Source organism: Crocuta crocuta, unplaced genomic scaffold (genome assembly GCF_008692635.1).
Source record: "Crocuta crocuta isolate KB4526 unplaced genomic scaffold, BGI_CrCroc_1.0 scaffold160, whole genome shotgun sequence".
Lineage (NCBI taxonomy): Eukaryota > Metazoa > Chordata > Mammalia > Carnivora > Hyaenidae > Crocuta > Crocuta crocuta.
In genome coordinates this window covers 4,945,871-4,966,706 of record NW_027527591.1, presented here as the reverse complement: position 1 = coordinate 4,966,706, position 20,836 = coordinate 4,945,871, and the positions used below count along the sequence as shown (strand labels likewise).

Sequence of the window (20,836 nt, the reverse complement as noted above, 5' to 3'; positions counted from 1 at the left end):
AGCCAACGAGCTTAAAACAAAGGGGAAAGTGCCCATATAAACTATTCTGAATTAGAGGATTTCAGGGCCACTAGGCCCCTGGGAAGATCTTCTCTCCCCAAACTCCTTTTTAAAAATGTCGTCATGCCTAACATGATAAAATTAATTGCTAAAATTTTCTTTTTCCCTCCACAGTGTGACCTTAGCAATATATTACCACATAAAGAACAGGTGAGCTCTTTTAAAACCTGTCTTGTTATTCCAGCCAAGATATCAAGTTTAGGGTTGGGTAACAGCTATAGATATCATTAGAGTAAGCTTATAGAGTACTTTTATTACAATATTGAAGACCCAAAGAGTATTTGTTCCTCTGGGTTATATTAATATTTACTGTATTAGGACTCAGATTTGAGAATTTAAAAATTAAATCCACTGTATGTTAAAAACATGGTTTTATGACACCATTGGACTTTTGAGCTAGATACTTCTTTGTTTGGGGGGATAGTCCTGCACATTATAGGATGTTCAGCAGTATACCTGGCCTCAGCTCACTAGATGCCAGGAGCACCCTCTCCCTGTCTCCACACATGGCCAAATGTCCCCTGGGGAACAAAATCATCCCTGATTGGGAAGCCCAGTGTTAACATAAATCATATTTTTAATTAAAAAGTAGCTGTTTTCCACAACAAAAGAGTGAAAAGTATGTCATTGATTTACAGTTTTGCAAATCTCTTTACTATCTGGCTTAATAGAAGACAGCTCATTCTCATACCCTGTTTGTCTTCAGTGATTTGTTTTGAAGAGACAATATGAAGAAGACCTGGCCTCGCTCAGATACGTAGTTGGGAAAAGTGTGCTTTTAAAGCCTTCAGATAATTGTGGAGGTTCTATGATACTGTACCAGAAGCCCACAAGTGCTAGTTTCTTAATTATAACAGAATTTTAAATCATATCCGTGAACTTGTACTTTGTGAGTACCCATTGATCTATCTTGCACACCGAGTGGATCTTTTACCTGTAGGTGATTTTATAATATTTTGCATTGGTCGGTTGGAAAGTACTAGTTCACATTTCTCTATATAGTATCAAAAACTCACTTTGGTTAGTATCACCACCAGTCTTACCAGAAAAGTCTTTTAGGTATTGAGAAGCTATCAAGCTTACAGTAGCTGCAGCTCACCTTGAAAGGTTTCCAAAATCCTGATTTTTTAGCTTGATAACCTGAATTTTATCATTGACAACAAATACTTTAGCTGTTTCCTTGGTGCTTCAGGTTCACTTTGTCCATTTTTTACAGAAAATCTTTAATTTTATTTTGAAATAAACTCTGTGCCCAGCATGGGGCTTGAACTCATGACCCTGTGATCCAGAGTCACTGTTCTACCAACTGAGTCAGCTGGGCACCCCTCATTTTGTTCATTTTTAAGAGAATGACTATCAGTTGTACTTTCAAATAAAGGTGGTTCTCTATGGAAAAAGCAGCTTGTTCAGCTTACAGCTAACTCTCAAGTGCTTTTCCTTAATTATCTTTCAGTATGCGGAAGTGTTTCATATTTACTTTCTGCTTATTCAGAATATTAGAAGGCTCAAAGCTTAATAACAATGTTCAGATTTCCTGCTTTACCGAAGATGTTCTTAGGTAAAGCATAATTTTTTTTTCAACTGCAAGTGGCAGTGAAGACTAGAATGACTAGGTACAGTTGGGTACCACACCTGCCTTGATTCATGCTCAGAACCCAGGAGTTTTACTCCCTTTTATTTTTATATGATCGCTGCAAATGTCAAAAGTGTATGAGCAAGTAATGTCTTTAATATTTCTCTCAGTTCTGACTTCCCGGGTCTGAACGGGGGAAGCCTAGAGGCGCAGAGGCCACACTTGGAGAACCACTGCTTAAATGAGCACAGCGTGTTAGTGTGGTGGACTTTTAAACAAAAAGACTTAAGAGAAAGACTACATTTTTAACTCAAGCTATTTAAGAGAAATGATAAGAGTATGTAATATAGAGAACCACAGGGAGGAAAAAACAGGGGAAAAACATGAATTTCATAGTCACATTTATTAAAATTCTGAAGACCTTGCTGCCCACCACTAATGCTTTATGAAATGTTCCTGTGTGTTCCAGTGTGGGGTTAGAGAAGTGAAAATGTATTGGATTCAAAAGCATTGCTAGCTAGGGAAAGTCGGGGTTAAAGGACACTGGCTTGGCTGGTCCTGGTAGGAAAGATTTCACAGAACTTGATGGGTGAGCAAAAAGAGGTCAGGAAACCCTCTTAGGGCCAGAATACAGACTAATTTATAAAACTGCTGCTTTGTTGGAAGTTTAAGCTTCTTCCACTCCCCTCTCTCCTCCCAGCAGATATATTACTAAGATATTAATTCTTGAATTAATTTTTAAAATGCATATTCTTATTTTATAGAGATGCAAATAGATCCTTGGATATTTTTGATGAGAGGTCACATCCACTCACAGTAAGTGTCAGTTTTATTGAAGTTGTATTTTTCTCTCATGCAGTTATGTTTATTTCATGCTGATTTCATTTGAAATTCATTGCTAGAAGAAAATTACTCCCTCCAGCTTGAAGCCAAAATCATCTTTAGTCTTCTTCCCTACCCTTTGTTGTGTCACCATGTCACAAAAGGAATGTTGTAGAAGGGATAAGCAGGAGTAAGAACGGAGTTACAGCTTTGTCTAATTAGTGGGCTGAAGTGAGTAACATACTCAAGTAACAGAAAATAGATCTTTTTAAAAGATAATTTTCAGTAACATCAAACTATATATAAGTATTTATAAATAAACCTAACAAATATGTTATGATCTCTGAAAACAATTAAGAAGACTATTTAAATTTGAAATCATTTAAAATAACAGCTTTAAAAGTCACTTCCTCAGGTACCCTACGGGCACAGGTGGCTGGTGACCGTGGCGTATGTCAGCGCACACATAGAGCCTTGTGCTTGCCAGGAGCTGAGGGTGGTGTTTCAAAGGTGCCTGCAGAGCAGTGTGGCATGTGTGCACAGGCAGACTCTGCAGCCAAGAAATAGTTTGCATTTGGATAGATTTCTGTGGCAGGGGAGGGGAGTAGAAAGGAACACATATACAGATTTTCTGAGGTTGTGTCTGTATTTTTCTGTAATGAAGGGTGGTGAGTATTGAATCACTATGGTATTTTAAGATCCCCTTGTTTAGATTTAAAAGACTAAAAGACATGTCATCCAATCAAAGTTACTCTAAGGGGCATGTGGGCACAAATAAAGACTGCTCTATTATGGGCACTTAGGTATTTTTCTTTGACAGATACTTACACTGCATTTTCTTCTTTCAGCGAGAAAAAGTTCCAGAGGAATACTTTAAGCATGATCCTGAGCACAAATTTATTTACAGATTTGTTCGTACTCTTTTCAGCGCTGCACAGCTAACAGCTGAATGTGCAATAGTGACTTTGGTAAGATATTTCTTCTTTCCTAAAGCATCTTTAGAAATTTCTGTCTTGTGCACAGGGTATGGTCCTGGTGTTCACATAAAAGTAGGTTCCTGAAATGATCATCAGAAGTTTATTAGGAGAAACCTATTAAAAGTGTCAAATACATACATTTGAGCTTAATATAATTTGAGTTTAAGAATAATCATTCTTTAAAATGTTGCCATTGCTTTTCTCATCACAAAACAATTGCTATTAAAGGCAATAGGAGAGATTTCTGGTTTCTCCCTTCATACCTCAGGACACAGATGCACACGCAGCACACACACGTTCACACATAGGTGTGCTGGTGGGTGTGGGCTGAGATAGGGACAGTCCACAGGCAGACACTCACTCCGTATAGTCTCAGCTGAGTCCCACATTATCTCTGTGTTCCCCTCACAGTTCTGCTGTGTGTCCTGGTTGAGAACTGTGGGACGATGGGTGCTGACCCAGCCCTGGTGCCCTCTCGTGCCCGCCTGGGAGGCTGCCTAGGGTTATACTGCCGGAAGTACTTGGAAAGGCTTTGCTGGTCAGCCTGCTAAGCCACAGCTGTGTAAGGGACTTTTGGGGTAGCCGTTGAGAATTCCTGTGGTAGGATTTTTGTCATTTGAAAAAATAAATCCTTTTTTTTAAAATGTCTTATTTATTTCTGAGAGAGAAAGAGAGACAGTGTGAGCAGGGGAGGGTCAGAGAGAGAGGGAGACACAGAATCTAAAGTAGCCTCTAGGCTGTGACCTAGCTGTCAGCACAGAGCCCAATGCGGGGCTCGAACCCACGAACCGTGAGATTGTGACCTGAGCCGAAGTCGGACATTTAACCAACTGAGCCACCCAGCCACTCCAGAATAAATCCTTTTTAAGAGAGAGCTGGTTGGGTTTATTTTTAATCTTCCCTACAGCAAACCTCTAGTGGAAGCTCACGTGCATGGTCCATAGGGAAAGTACTTAGGTCAGTACCTGTATTCTTTGAGTGTCCGGTTAGAATTTAGGAGAGGAGGCTTGTGCTTTTGATTAGAGACCCCTCAGTGGGCACTCAGTCAGATAGGCCTTTTCATTGAACTACAAACCATTCGGAGTGCTTAGCCCATGCCGGAGAGGCTCAGGAGTGGCACTTGCATGTGAAGAGCCAGGCGATGCCGGGAGAACATCTGGATTGGAAGAGGGACCCTATGTGTAGGTAGTTTAAGTGTGACATTCCTGGGAGACAGCAGCGTGACCTCGTCTAGTCATCATGTGCATAGATGGAATTGAGCATAAATCTGACCTGTAGAGATAGGGAATTAAGAGTAGTAGAGAAAAGTATAGATTAAAAAGTGGATAGAAGCTAGATCTGGAAGGACTAACAGCATATGAGGGACAGGTCCTCAGAGGAGAGGCCAGTGTGCTAGGAAGACCAGCAGAGAATAATAAAAGAGATGCCAAAATGAGAGGTTCAGTTCAAGGAGAGCGTGATGCAAATGCCAACCATGGCCAAGCAGTTGCTCATCACCTACCCACTGCACACCTGATCTGTAGAGGGGAAAACAGGTTGAATAAAGTTCTTGCCTTTTATATAGCCTATATTCTAGTGAGGAAGAGAGAAGTTGTTTGATTTTTCAAATCAGTGTTAACCTAAATATTTCCAGCGGTGGTAAATACCAAGAGAAAGCAAGGTACAGTGATTGGAGGGGCTTACTATAGACAGAATGATCAGGAACAGCCTCTTTAAAGAGGTAGCACTTGAACCATGACGTAACTAACCTGAGGAAGATGATGAGCAAGCCTCTGAGATGGGAACACATTTTGTGTGTTCGAGGAACAAGTGGCCACTGGTCAGAGTGAGGAGTGACGGGCAGAGCACGCAAGATGAAGTCACAGAAGGGCAGTGCTGCACCCTGTTGGGCCTGATGGTTTGCAGGCGTGGGAAGAAGGTAAATTGCTATTTGGTGGGAAGCCTCTGGCAGATGTTGACCCAGGGGTATGAAGTGCTCTTAATTTAAGAGGCTGTCCTGGCTGCTCTGGGGAGAATAGACTATAGTGGGAGTCAGCGTGCAGGCAGAGAGGTCAGGAGGCCGTGACAGTGATACAGCCGAGGAGTGACAAATAGAATAGAAATGAGTCAAATTACCAGTGAAGGTAGAGATAACAAAAATTGCCAGTGGATTGGAGCAGGATTAACTTAATGGAGGTTTTGGGCCCAACAAGTATGTGAGTGGTAGTACCCTTGAGGTTACTGGGCAAGGCTCAGGGACCAGAGAGTTGGGGTGCAGAGCTCTGCTTTGTATGTGTGAAAGCACCAGTGGCCTCCCAAGGGTATAGGGGCAGGGAGGCAGACCGCCCGGGGTTAAGAAGACCATGGGAGATGAGAAGCCAGCATGGGGCGTTTCCCCGTGAGCAAAACGAGAGGAAGCTTTGTNGGGGGGAAGGGGGTGAGGATGAGGGCAGTGTAAATACATTCACATTGGGGGAAATCTCTGGCAGAGAGGGAAAAATTCTTCAAAACGAGGAAATTGTGGGATGGGATCACGGAAAGAAGAGTTCACGTCAGTGAGAAGAAACTCCCCTTCCACTGACACTGGAGAGTCGGGGGCGTGCATGAGGTTGGGCAGGTTCCAAGTTTGCCGGGAAAGGCGATCAGAAGTCAAAAGATTGCTAGTGTCTTAGACACGCCTCGAATTATTCCCATAGAGAGTTGAACCTTGTAAGTGAGGTTCGTTCTTTGGACACCTGCAAGTGCCGAGTTTGGGGGCCGGGAGCAGAATTTCACTCAGAATGTAATGTTTGAGAAACATTTGTTTTCAAAAACACAGTTGAGTTTGGACGATATTGCAAATCTGAGCTGGCAATCTGACAACCTTCAGACAGTAAACGTAACTCTAAAATTGGACTTTTCTTGTCAGATGGAACCCTTCTTCTGCAGAGCACCCTTTGAAGTAAGGAATCCTAGCTTAGCTCTGCTGCTAACTCCGCCCAGATCATTGCATGGACTGGGCATTTGACACACAGTAAAAGAAATCATGAACTCATCTCACAGGCGGGTTTAGAGGAGTCCCAGGGACCTAGGACCTGGCAGTTGTGAGCCCTTTAAAACCAATAGAATTGAGTACGGCAGTAGGTTGTGGAAGACAGAATGAATTATCGTGAGGGGATGATGGAGATGGGAACACGAGGGGCTAGGAGGACTGTCCTTTGTATGCGCATATGTTCCTGTAAAAGACACTAAATGGGATTACTTGACAGTTACAAAGACCGGCCCAGGCGCACCTGTCTGTACTTCCTGTCCTGCTGCGCCACTCAGCAGCCACTGGGAGGCTCTCTTGACCACCAGTTTTTATCCTCAGGCTTGTGCCACAAAAAGACTATTACTTGTGAAAAGGGGAAGGCAAAAATGTGCTCAGGATTACCAGGGTTTGACCTGTTCAAGTATTTGTAGAATCACCGTGTAACCACCAGCCAGCTACGGTACATCGCACATGGTAGGCCATCAAGTTTATCGAACAACTTGAATCTATAATCAGTTGTACCGAATCTTTCTCAATGGCTGTCTTCAGGATGCCCTTTACTGAGACATCCAGCTGTTCCCGTGACCAAAATTGGGCTGGAAATTTGCATGGGCAGAGTAGGCAACATGTATCCGACCTACAGCTGTGACCTGGCCTCTGGCTTTGGCTGGCGGAGCCAAGTCTTTGTAGAACCTAAGAATAAAAGGCATGTCAAAAACAGATGAAATCTGTCATTCCTAACAGTTCTTATCACAGCACTTAAACTGAACTAAAATGAAAGACCAGTGCTCTACTTTTGCAGGTTTACTTAGAAAGGCTTTTAACTTATGCTGAGATCGACATTTGTCCCACTAACTGGAAAAGAATTGTTTTGGGAGCCATTCTTCTTGCCTCCAAGGTTTGGGACGATCAGGCTGTATGGAATGTGGACTACTGCCAGATCCTCAAGGACATTACAGTTGAGGACATGTGAGTTTGTAAGGTTTTGGTGAACTTTCTAACCATTTTTCAGTGCCTCCTTTGCTCTGGTAACGTTTACATTTTAAGAATACTTTCAAAGGTTACATTGTGCAGAGAACTGAAATAGGCATTAAAATTCCATACTTACTATGTGGCTATGGTATAACAATTCCTATTTCCTCATCAGTAATTGGTAGGTCTTGATGTGTTACTCTTGTAATAATCTGCTTGGTAAATTGAAGTGTATTTTTCTGGTGGTTTTTGGCATACATTTTACAGGCTTCCTATCGACACAGTACTGTACATATCTTAATGGCTCTCTTAAAGCTGCCTGCCAGTTCCAGTCCATTTTTAAGAGGTATCTGTCTGGCCTTTGAGATAAATGTTTGGCCACTGTTAAGGTCTTGGGGCCTCTAGACGATAGAGAGGTTATACCTCAACCTGAGTCAGCTTTTGCTGGTCTTTCCTTTTTATCTGCAGAAGCCACGGTGCAAAAGTAGCCACATGCGTGGAGGTTTCAGATCCCCTGCTTCTGCCTCCTCCCCTCCTAGGTGTCTTGCTCCTGTTTAAAAATAGGTCTGAGGAGTCAGGGAGCTCCTGCTTCTCTGGCAGTCCCCAAAAGCATATCTGGGCCGTCACCCACTGCCCATCCCAGTCAGGAGTCTCCCGGGTGCTCAGCAACCACAGTAGCGCATCGTGGAGCCTTCAGTTAATCCCAAGGGTGCTCCTCACAGATGGCAGGCGGCATGGGAGTGAAATGCCAGACTTAACACGGGCTCTCGATTTGGCCACCCGGGCTTTTGTGAAGGGCCCTGAGGATGGTAGGCAGGACAAGCCAGAGAGGCATTTTCAGTAGACTCTCAGAGTGCCCGCCTGAGAGTGAAAATGTGTCTGTGGGTGGCACTGGGGAAAATGTGGAAGAACATACCTTGATTATACGGAGCAGCATAGGAAGATTAAGATCTCGGCAGGCAGTGGCAAGTTTGTTTTTGTTACCTTTGCCCGTTGTTCTAGATAAGATGGTCATTCAGAATTACCAAAGTGCATATTTACAACTGAAGTGAGGATACTTCTGACTAGAAGGGACCAGTCGTCCGTAGCAGTCAGAATGGCCGCGAGAACAGTGTGAACCGAGTGGGCGTGGAGGTACTGCTCTCGGCCCTGGTAGCCAATGGTGTCATGAATTCGAAATGGATAAAAGTAATTTTGGAAGTTGTAGAAGCTAAAGTGTCACTGTCCTCAAGCTCTGGTCCCTTAAAGGAAGAAAAACGTGGAATCCTGAGCACTAGCCCTGCCCTGGTGGCACCCGAGAGACTGCGTTGAAGCTGGCCGGGCCTCAGAGTCTAGTGAAAACATCAGAACCTGCTGGGAAGTGTGTGGGAGCTCGAAAGAGCGAGTTCCAGGAGCAGTGGCGGCAGTGTCCAGCTACAGGAAGACTGGTTGTAAACAGCAAGTTTTTCTTATATGATCAGAGAAGCACCAGGAGCTGTGTTTACAATAGGCTGTTTTGTTTACAATCTTTGGAAATTGGAAAGTATTACAACAAAGTGGTTCATATGCATTTGTTTTGTCCCCTGCTGTTGACTTCAATGTGTAATGGTCTCATTTTGAGTCTAAATTGAAAAATCGGTGTCTATCTACTTTTTCTTCCAACTTTCTAATGTCTGTGCTCCAGAATATATTCCCCTTCAAAAGAGTAAGTTAAACTGAGCAGCTGCTCTTCAGAAATTTGCTGTGCCTGTAAATGGTGTGCTATTCAGCCAGCTAGCTATTTAAAAAACAAAAACCCAGAAGATGCATATTCTATAGGCATAATGCTTTTCTTCAGTGATTAAACCTTTATTAATAGACATGTTAATCCTATGAAGTACTGTATTTCTACACAATTAAAATGTATTATTGGAGAAAATATAAAAGGGATAGTGAAGTGCATTTATTCCTGTAGTAAATTAAGTCCTGATTAGCTCATTATCAAAACATCATCTGATTTACATTTCTATAGACTTGCAGCCATATGAACAGGAAATTAAATTTGGAAGTAGGTTCAATTGGGTTTAAAATTCAACAAATGAGAACCTCATCTCTGCTCATATTCCTAATGTTCTCCATACAGGAGATCATCAGGCATTTGTTGAACTGTCCAATGGATAAAATATTAAAACTGAGAAACCAAATAGGTTATAAAATAAGCCTCTTGCGTTCATTCAGGTATTTATCACTTCTACCTATTTCTCTAAAAGGATTTCTGTGAATGTGGTATTTTTATTAAATATTTGGCAAGGGACCTGAAAGGTCGCGTGTAGCAAAGGATGCTGCCAGTACTTTCCTTTCCTGTTTTATTGAACTCGCCCTCTGCGGCTGTGTCCACGTTCTGTTCTGACAGGGGTGGTGACGCGTCTTGGGGTTGCATTCCCAACACGGGAGTTGCTCTTGGAACCCAGTGCTCTGTCAGAGGTCCTGTCATACAGTGATTGTCTAGTCATGACACCTCTTTGATCGTTCTGCCTTCCAAAGTTTAAAAAGTGCATCCTGTCCTGTCACAGTGACAGTCCCTTGCCCTAGTAAGATGAAGGTGAACAGAAACTTGCATTTATGAATGCCCTTTGACATAGCCCCGTGCACAGGGGGAGGGGAATTCCCTTTCCCATCGAACGTAGCTTATTTATTTATTTATTTATTTGAGATGAATCCTTGTTGCTTCAAGAGTTTTTCCCCCTCAGAGATAATAGCAGTGGCTCTCGATGGATCCATTTGTTGCCGTGGTGATGTGCCCACTCCTTTTGTTGGCGCGCCTCTACTTCAATAAGCCCCTTCCTGTTATCGGCCCGGTGAAAATGTCTGCAAGTTCTTCAGAGCTAATAAACAGCACACATCACTCCTTTCATCTGATCACTATAGCGGGGCCTTGGGAGTGAGCGTGGAGCATGAATCGTACAGCTGCACTAATGGAACTCTGAAGAATGAGCGCCTGAATCAGCAGCAGGAGTGCAGAAGAGGGCCGTAACCTCTTCCCCTTGTCCCAAACTCAGAGTGCTGGGATGCAGAAAGGGCCACAAATAGCTGTACCTTGTTTGAACATTAGTGTGTTAATCCAGCTGGGTAGCCTTTATTTGTTTCAAAACAGAATTTAGAGCTCTCCTAGTAGCTCAGAATGATACTTTTGAAGATAGCCCAGTTGACTAAAATTGTCCTGTGTTGGTTTTGTCTCCTCCCCCAGGAATGAGATGGAAAGGCATTTTTTGGAGCTACTTCAGTTTAATATTAATGTCCCCGCCAGTGTTTATGCCAAATACTACTTTGACCTTCGCTCCTTAGCAGATGACAACAACTTGAATTTTCTATTTGCTCCTCTTAGCAAAGAAAGAGCACAGAACCTAGAGGTAAGGCTGTGAAATCATGAGGGTTTTCTGCCAGCCACCGAAACCGGCATCTGTGGCTAAATCTCATTTGGCAGTGATTAGCAAAATGGAAGGCTTTTAAATTAAGGCATCGAAGAACTTATTAACCCTTTGGCAGCATATTTCCTGTCTTTTCTGATTTATGTAAGGATCTCATGGTTTTTTTTTTTAAGTATATAGGTGCCTCTTCTGTGACCATAATTCAGAATATTTTAAATCAAATTTAACCTGTTCTTAATGAATTTCCATTTGAACCTCTACCCTTCCATATAACCATTTGTGAATAATTTGTGACTGTATCCCTAGTCATATCTACATACATAATCAACTCACGGCTCTTAACTTTTACTCAGTTTGCAAATTCATGCTGGTGTTTAATAGATATAAACTGTGCCATAGATAGCACTGTTCAATCCCATGAGTTTATTAAACAAAACACCCGAGAGACCTGTACTTAGACTCTATAATGTATGTTTCAAATACTGGTGTAGAGAGTACACGGGCTTTTAATGGAAATTGTAATATACATGAGACAAAGTAATATTTATGGTTTATGACTTTTGGTGAGTGTATAGCAGAAGTATTCACAACTGAAATTTCAAACACATTTACAATGGACACTTTGTGGTACCTTGGTGGGGGGTGTGTTAGAATTGGGTATTTCCTACCGTGGTTGACGTGCGAGTGCGACAGCCCTTTTTGGCACTCCAGTCATTAGACTTCCTACCTTCCAGTACAGTCCAGCACATGCCTGCCCTGGGAAATTTGCTGAGAGCGTGTAATAATCACCGCAGACTAGAAAGACGTTGAATAGCTGAGTGAACGCTCATTTTTACTCAGATACACGTTCATTATGTTGAAGGAGCAAGTGTACAGGTCCCAGGTGGTGGTGCGGTTAGGAGCCTGTCACCTTTGGAACCCACTTTTTAAACAGACTCTTCTTTGCCCTGGTGATCTAATCATAGTCTCTTAAGGATGTTACCTTAGTGAACTGGCAGGAAGGAGTGTCCCCGGAATTTTGGAGCACAAACCCCAGCTGTCCAAAGTAGCAATAACTATGAAGGAGAGAATCTGAAGGAGTGTGACTGTGTGGCTTATCAGTGATGCTTTTTTTTCCTTTTTTTTGGTTGGAACCCCCTGCCTCTTTTTAAAAAATTGTTCTTGTGTTCTCTTTGACTTTCCAGGCCATTTCCAGATTGTGTGAAGACAAATACAAAGACTTGTGCAAAGTTGCTATGAGAAGGTCCTTCAGCGCTGATAACTTCATTGCTGTTCGGCGCTCTAATGCCATCCTCTCTTAAGGGAGAAGGGAGGGGTTGTAACATCACGAACCCCTCATCTACAAGGACCAGAGAGATACCACCTCTCCTGTCTCAAAAACCAGCAAAGTTAGTATTTTCATCTAAAAGTCAAGAGACTCGTGGACCGCAAGGATCATGCTCCTAGGAAAGAATGGGACTTGTCAATGCAACACGCTCTTTTGTCCTTTTTAATGTAAACAGAGTTACAAAAACCACTCCAGAGCAAAAGCTCCAACCCATACACAGATATTTGCGTACTATGTAGGCTTATAGCTGTGAGCGAAGTGAGGGGTTTTAAATTAATAGTTTAAATTTTTAGACTTTAAAGACACTAACTATATAACTCTTAATGTTTTTTTATTTTTCTTGCCCCTCCCCCATATTGCTGCATATTTCTTTAGAATCAGTGCAGTATTACCATTAAAACATGGGACTCCTAACAACTCCTAAAGCCACTTAGGAACAGACTGTAGCATTGTGAGGTATCGCAGGGTTCTTCCTCCCCTACTTTACCATTGAAGCTGCTAGTCATTATTGGCAATCAGTTTAAACCAAAAAGCTGCTGAGTAACACTTCTCATTCAAATTTTTTGCAAGCACTACTTACTAGCATATTAGTATGTTTGGGATCATAAACAAGAGAAAGTATGCTATCGATTGTCTGCTTCTGTTGGGTCCACGCTGCATTTCTTGTGAACTGTAATGGTGCTTCTCATTTTCTGATGATTTTCCTCTTTGTTAACTACATGTATTAAAAGATATTTTCGTAATTCCAACCAACATGGTGGTCCAGGGGTAACAAGCAGGTAATGAAATAGAAGGTGTCCTGAAGGTCTTGGTGCAACTTTAAGCTTCAGTATGGTGTGCTTGGGGCCCCGCCGAAGTATAAATGCCACACAGTTAGAAAGTACCAATTGAAAGTTTAATTGCATTTCTTGTAAACTTACCTAGTTTTGTAAATTTTAAATATTAAGCTTTTAATTTTTTGTTTAGTCTCCTCTTGAAGATGGCGAACATTGGCTGAAATGTTTTGTTAAGCCTGTAGCGTTTATACTTCACAAATATCAACCCTTAAAGTGCCCTAAGACTTTAGGGCTACCTTGTATCCTCACAGACATGCCCTCCCCTTTGAAAGCAGTCCTTTGCAGGGCTGTGCTGTTTACCTGCTTTGATCACCTGAGTTTCTTTTTTCTCGATTTGGTAAAGATTATGAAGAGCAGTGGTAATTCACGTGTAATAAACTCAAAGGAACTGGACTCTAATAGTAGTGATACGAAAGTAGGGAGAGGAAACCGCTTTTCTACCCTACATGTTAACCTGGCTGGAGAGGTCTCGTTTCAAGTCCTGCTATGTTAACCCTCACCTCAGGCTTTAAAGGGCAGGGAGTTAAGAAATCAGTCTTCTAGGACATTGGTAATGATGTCACCTAAACTTGAAACGTTTAAAAAAAAAAAAAAAAAGATTTGTGTTCTTAACCACGTGAAATCTTTCTCCTACCTTCTCAAATGCAATCCTAGGAATGTTGCCTGTAAACCCAGCATTTCTGGGCCAGGAATACTTTCTCTAAGTACAGCAAAGCTTCATGCTCTATGGAGTGCTGCAGGCTCCATCATTTTTAAAGGACAGAGACATAAATGATAAATAACAGTATATAAAATACTACAATCTACCACCTCAGAAAACGTCGTTTTATGGAGTTCGGAGCTTGGAAATTCAAGTATTGATCGCAGTCTTATTTTGAATGCTACAACTTATGTGGTTTTTCTTCCTCATGTTTATATTAAAAGAAAAGCTAATAAACTCTATTTTAATTAAAATATGGCTAGTGTGTTTGTAACATTTCTCTCAGTTCACATAGCATTCTGATTGAAATGCTTTCAGTCAGCTATAATAGTGGGGACTTAAAGCATTTTCAGACTGACCACTTCGTGACGCTTCTAGTTACAGTGTAGTCGTGGAGTTCTTTGGCTTCTGTTCTTTGGGACCTGAAGATAATTTGGGTCACTTAAAATCACTGGCCAGTGTACTCGGGCACAGTGCATTAGATGGCGTCATTATTGTGCCAGGAGGGGAAAAAGCACACTGGGAGATTAGGTAAAACATAGCAGAGAGAAAGGAATTACAGGAATACTGTAGAATCAGAATGTGAGTTATATGAGGATTTTAAGCAGTTTTTAAAACCTAGGAAAGGGGAGCCGTTTCGTGGCTCAATTGGGTAAGTGTCCTACTCTTGGTTTCAGCTCAGGTCACGATCTCACGGTTCATGAGATTGAGCCCCATGGCAGGCTCTGTACTATCAGCAGAATCTTGGGATTCCCTCTCCCCCCCTCTCTGCCCCTCCTCCGCTCATGTGCTCTTTCTCTCAAAATTAATAAAAACCTAAAACAGGAAAGAAAATGGAAGCACAGGAACGTTGCTGTAAAGAGAATCAACCCACGTATTTTGACTTTAATATGCTGTTTTCAAACTTAACATCTCTGAGAAATATGCCAAATCTCCATAAGGCGTCTTTAAAACTAAGACCCTGACCACTGGAGCGATGCTCAGTAAACTGAGAGTCCAGCCACATTCTCCTCCACCTTCATTCATTACCTAAGGTCACATCTTCAGGTAACCACTTTGTTCCTGAGAAACTGCTGGTGAGGATAAATGAGCGGATTTCATTCAGAAGGGAAATCTATCACAAAACACTGGAAGACTGTTCCCTTTACTATGCCGGCTACTAAGCAGAGCTGCTGACGCGGGTCAAATGTTAAAGTCTGGGGAGAGGAACACTGTACAAGACTGCAGCCTCAAGAGCAAGCTGGTAGAAGTAGAATCATCGCTCTTTCCCCTTTGGCTTTATTTCTAGATGGCAGTACAGCCATTGTGATGAAGGAGCATTCAAGTCAACTTAAATATCACTGAAGCTAGTAGGTTCTCTGACAAATGGAAACTAGGGTATGGAAACTAGTTGCTAATGGGGTAGTAACTATGGCAGTTTTCTCAGCGTTTCATACCTAGCAAGGGTTATGTTGAACTCCCTCAACCCATTATCTTCAGTTTTGGTTTTTTTCCTACTGGAATAGTGACCTCAGTGAAATTTTAACTCTGATATATTGTGAACTGAGCTTTTAGGTATTCTTTCCTTTACCAGGAAAAGACAGAGGTCTGAAATCTGTTTGAACCAAATGAGATTGCCATCCCTGGAGGTAAAAAATGGTTGCCTATCAGCAGTTTCAAATGGTTCATTCTACGATTCTTAGCGCCCAGTGCTTCTGGTTAAAGAGAAACTTTCTCCCTGCTGTATCAGATTCCATCACGACCTTTTCTTTGACATTTACTCTGAATGTACCCCGTATGCTCATACACGTTACTGAAATCTAACACCACTTAATCTTGGTTTTATAACTTTGAGTTTCATTTCTTGGTTTAGTTTTCCTATATGTATAAATACACTACTACTTGATTTCAAGGAAAAAAATGCTGAAGCCAGTATTTACGGGAAAATAATTCCCCCTGTATTCAGGTTATACACTGTCTTGTGGAGAAGTTTAGCTAGAGCATAGAAGTTGGCCTTTCATCATGAGACTTCTCTCTGTTCCCATGTAAAAGGACGACGACTGTTCCTCACCCAGAACCTGCATCCCGGAGTGCAGAGCTACGTGGAAAAGCACTTGGCAGCCCGCAGCCTCTCCCAGGCAAGCACTGGCTCTATGCAGAATCTAGATTACACATAGCATCTATCAGCTTAAGGATTAAATTGCCTAAAGTCTTAGCCACGTACTGACCCGGTTGGCCAGACACCGTGCCGGCAAGAGAGCAGACCTGGGAGCCCTTCGGCAAAGCCTGTTCCTGAAATACACAGGTGCAATAGGTTTGGTTTCTGAGGCAATTTCCACTATCCTATTTTTAATGGCTTTGGCAAACGAGAGAACATGTACTTAACGTGATAACAAATTTTAAGACCTGTTTGTGGTTTAGCATTTCTAGGATGCACAAAGAACTAAGTGAAATAGTACAGAAATGAAGAGGACTCTCAAATCAAATGGAAAAAAAAAAAGGTTAACGTTCTTTTAAGAAGGAACAGGTAGGTGGTGGTGATGGGAACTGCTGGGGAGGGGATGAAGCCATCTGAGAGGGCTGGACAAATTCAGTGATTGCCTCAGAACTCAAAGTCCTCAGGAAGGTAACTACAGCGTCTACTTCAAGACCTTAAGTTATTCTGCTAGGTTTTTCTTAAAACAGCTGTTCCTTCGTCATCTTACCCTTCTCAATTCTACTAACCTTCTCTTCTAGCACTCAGATGGGGGGCCCTCATCTCCTCTGGGAGAGGAGAGTCTTCCAAGGCAGAGTTGCCACGTGTCCACCTCCCATGCTGGTTGGGGTCCTCCCTCAACAAGATCATCTCCCCCTTCAACCTCTGCCAGCGTCCAGGGTGGCAGTGCGTGATGTTGGTTACTACTGTGACCTACTTCCAAAGCATTTCCGTCAGGTTCCAGAAAATACAGGGCAATGGGGCTCCCAGGCAAACCGGCCCCTTGTAATTCCCTATAGCCACCTACTTGAGCCCTCCCTGGGTTCCCCAAAGCCACTCCCACACACTGCCTCTCTTGACTCCTGACCTGCAGACAACCCAAGATGGATCTCCTCACTCCAGGCAGCATCCTCACCTTACGGCTCCAAAACTCATTCCAACTGGCGTGAGCAACAGACCGCTCTCATCTCATGGAGAGGATTCCATTCCAACTTTTTAAACACCAGCCTTCTACATCCACCCCTTCACCAGCTTATGCCCTTGTTTGTCAGAACTGCTTCATCTTCCCAGTGTGAGGAGGCGGCAGCTGCTCGGCCCTTTACTTGTCCTATTATTTCTCAAGACACGTGCCCAGACCACCTACCTCTCTCATCAGCTGAGAGTGCCTATGAAAAACGAAGCTTCTCTAAATGCGGTGTGGAATCCTGTACTGGATCCTGGAATAGATAAAGAACATTAGTGGAAAACCCGGTGAGATCCAAATGAAGTCTGGAGTTAATAGTAACGTGCCAGTGTTGACTTCTTCGTTCTGACAGTGACCTACGATGATATGTTACCATAAGGGCAAAATGGGTAAGGAGTATACAGGAACTGGATTATCTTTGCAAATTTTCTGTATACCTAAAATAAGTCCAAAATAAAGTTTACTTTAAAAAAAAGAAAAGCAGCATTCTGATCCCCAGACCTACTGAATCTCAATTCCTTGAGCGTAAGCCTGGGAATCTATATTTTTAGTAGGAACCCCGAAAGATTCTATCCATTCCTTTTCCATTTCATCCCTCAACAGTTGCTTCTTCCTTGCCTTACCTTGACCTGATCTAATCCTTTAGATCCTTTCAGCCCTAAGGTCAGTTCTATTCTCCCTTTCATAGAGGAGAAGGGTGAAATACTCAGGGATGAATATGTCCAGGGTCACACAACCCATAAATGGAGGAGCTGGAGCTTGAATCCCTCACTGCCTAGCTGCCAAGTCTTTAAGCGTCTCCATTCTACTGCCTCTCACTCCCATTTCCATTGGTGACAAACTAAAAAGCTCTAAATCACTAAAAGAATTATTATCGGGGCGCCTGGGTGGCTCAGTCAGTTAAGTGCCAGACTTCAGCTCAGGTTATCTCGTGGTCTGCAAGTTTGAGCCCCACATCAGACTCTGTGCTGACAGTTCGGAGCCTGGAGCCTGCTTCAGATTCTGTGTCTCCCTCCCTCTCTGCCCCTCCCCCACTCTTGCGCACACGCGCGTGCTCCCTCGCTCTCTTTCTCAAAAATAAGCATTAAAATTTTTTTTAAGATTACCAATAATACTCTGGACCCACCTATTTCTCCAACCTGCTAAGTCCCTACAGTCCCTTTGTTCCATCCCTTATCCCCTTTTCCNCAGGGTCCTGTACGCGGTCGGTACAGTTGTCCTTCCATCAGGATTCAGCTCAGCAACTGGGTTTTCCATTCTGCTTCTCCCAAATGTCCTACTTCTATACGAATGTGATAAATGTTCACAGCACTCGCTCTGGCATTAAATTACATACTCTCATACTGCTAATCACCCCTTATTGGATTTGTCTTACCTTCCTCAAACAAAATTTTAAGATCCTAATTACCCATCTTCTCCTACATACTTGCACCTCAGAGCGTTGCTGGAGAACACGGACATACCAGGCATTAGCGGGAGATGGTGGTTTGTAGCCTGGTGGCTACTGTGCATGTTGGCAAAGTGGGCAGCCTGGAGCAGGTACTCTGACAATAGTGTCTCAGGTTTACTAAGCATCCGTCCGGATTATCAGGGAGGTGCCAACTCTAAATCAATTTCTAGCCTCTTCTCTGGGTTCCCTGACTTGTATTTAGGGCTTGATACCAAGTTGTGGATCTAACTGCTGAATGATAAATGGTTTTGAGAGTCCCTACCCCAGCCCACCCCCAACCAGACACACAACAGGATCACCTCTATTCGAGGAGGTTCAGTACCGAGTACAGATGGAGGGTTGATAAAATAGAAAATGATCTCAAGCAATGTCGCTGGTCTTATGTGCATTTGCCTTCATTTCTTCAAGTGATTCATGACACAATCACAGATCGGCAGGAGAAACCTATGAAGTATATTCAAGTAAAACGTTTTCATTAGTTTTGCTGCTCGTGACTAGAATTGGGAATTGGCTTGATTTTTCATATTAATAAAGGCATTGCCTCTTGAAGTACATCTGAGAAATCTGATTTTGAAGTTAGAATCCACATAGCTCCTCAGGCAGTCTTAGCAATGTGTGTCTCCATAAAAGCATGAGGAGAAAAAGACTTGTACAGCATCTTTTTTTATTTTCTTTACCATTGCTTTAATGCACTTTCAAATTTATCTACATTAATTGGGAACAAAGAAACAAAAATAGACATTTCTTTGTTTTTCATAAATAACTACTCTCCATTTTTGATAAAAATTTCAAACCATTATTTTACCTTCCCACAAATATAATACATACAAAATCTTTTCGGAAATAATAAGGGCAGCAAATTAGGTATCTTCAGACTAACATAACCACATACAACCGCTGTTCTAGGGACTTCCAGGAACAAAAACAAACCAAAAAGGACTTATCAAGATGCTCTGGGTTTCCTTTTGTTAATGTTATGTTGTCAAAATTATTATCCTCTGCCAATAATAATTTATAGATTCAAGTTGATTGTCTACAAATAAAACATCGCTGGCTCTGATCTGTGAGTTCTGGATTGGACATGACGGTGAGGATGCTGCAGTGACAGGCACTATACACGTGTGAAAACCAAAAAAGTACTGAATGCCCTGGACTCCAACTACTGACTCGGTATGTGCCTCATTTGGCTCAGTAATAAATTCACCTGCACCAAACCCGTATCAAAGTCACTAAATCTCTCATATATATAATATATATTATATGTATATACACACCCACAACACATACATACTATACACACAGTTTGTAACAACATGAATATTGTCTCACAATGATGTACCAGACGTTATCCTGGCTGAAATGAATCCTGTAATGGTCAGTGAGCTGCTAGAAGCTTTTGAGAGTTGAGTCAGGTTACTTAGTTACTTCCGTCCTGCCCATCCTTTGCCCTGCTTTAATGTCTTGGTAGAGTTGCTTTTTCTTTCTTTCCCTCAGAAGCACCCTCCCCCACTCCAGGCATAATTTTCCCCCCCAGGATCACTTGATTGGACTTCGGAGGCAAGGGAAGGGCATGTGGAGGGAGGAGGCCATTCTCAGCCACTGCACCTCACACCTGCCTGGATGTGTGATGTGTTCTCTGTCCTGTGTGCCTCACTTGGTGTTAGAAAGCAGTTATTCAAAGCTTTGTCCCTCCTACCCACCTTGGTCTTTCTGTAGAGCACAAAAGTAAAAGAAGCCCCTTAAGCAGGGGTGGCAGTTCATTAAAATATACAACTACATTTCCTAGCTCTGGGGTTTCCATTCTGTACTTGAGAGTGCAGGTCACGGATGCTGTTATTAAGGTCTGGTGGGGGATCCAGGTTTTCTCCTGGCAGCCAGTGTCAGGATTAGTGCAGCCCTGGCCTGGGAGGAAACAGCCTAATGAATACCAACTTGGAAACAGTGCTGTCGGCACATTATTTAAGCTTGTACATGCACACAATTACACACCACACACACACACACACACACAGGCCCGCCATTGGAAACGGGCATGAGAAAAGATGACAAAGATTTGCAAAGATAAACCAATAAGGCACCAAGAAAAATTATGTTCAGCCAATTTAGACAACATCAAAATATAAGGAGGGAAATCATCTAAATTAAAGAGACTTCCTAAAGTCTGGCCAACAGATTCACTGGCAAGTCACATTAGTTCCTTTAGACAACTTTCTAAATCTTCACCCCCAATTCATGAAGTGAGACAATGCTTAAAACTTAACTGTGAAAGGGACAGCCTGGAGGCTGTACGTGTGACATCAGACTGAGCCATAAATCCTCTCCAAGGTCACAAAGCGATCTGTGGAGAAGTTGCTAGACACCACCCCCCACAACCTTTCATTTTATAATTGTTTTCGTGAGTATGGACTGTCTGCATAATAAAAATTGCAAATCAGGGGGAAGGAGTATGTGGAACAGGGCGACCATAAATACATCTGGCTTCTCCACCCTGAGTGGGGGATGGGGTAGTTGACATTAGTAAGACTTTAGGGAAGCAGGTAGGCTTTATTTGAGGGATGAAGAGGAAGAGCTGGGGTAAGAACACAGACTGAAAACAAAGGGGCATCT

General features: G+C 42.5%; 1 protein-coding gene across 3 annotated transcripts in view; it reads left to right on the top strand.

Moving 5' to 3' along the window:
- Positions 1 to 12,250, top strand: part of CCNYL1 (cyclin Y like 1) — a 34,345-nt gene extending 22,095 nt beyond the window's left edge. For 2 of the 3 annotated variants that reach the window (XM_077771183.1, XM_077771175.1), the window contains 6 exons: positions 175 to 210; positions 2,398 to 2,449; positions 3,304 to 3,423; positions 7,224 to 7,390; positions 10,599 to 10,761; positions 11,964 to 12,250. In XM_077771183.1, coding sequence (XP_077627309.1) covers positions 175 to 210; positions 2,398 to 2,449; positions 3,304 to 3,423; positions 7,224 to 7,390; positions 10,599 to 10,761; positions 11,964 to 12,080 — 655 coding nt within the window. In that variant the 3' untranslated portion in view covers positions 12,081 to 12,250. The remainder of the gene's footprint in view (positions 1 to 174; positions 211 to 2,397; positions 2,450 to 3,303; positions 3,424 to 7,223; positions 7,391 to 10,598; positions 10,762 to 11,963) is intronic. The other variant, XM_077771184.1, reaches the window with a different exon arrangement.
- Positions 12,251 to 20,836: the final 8,586 nt, after the last annotated feature.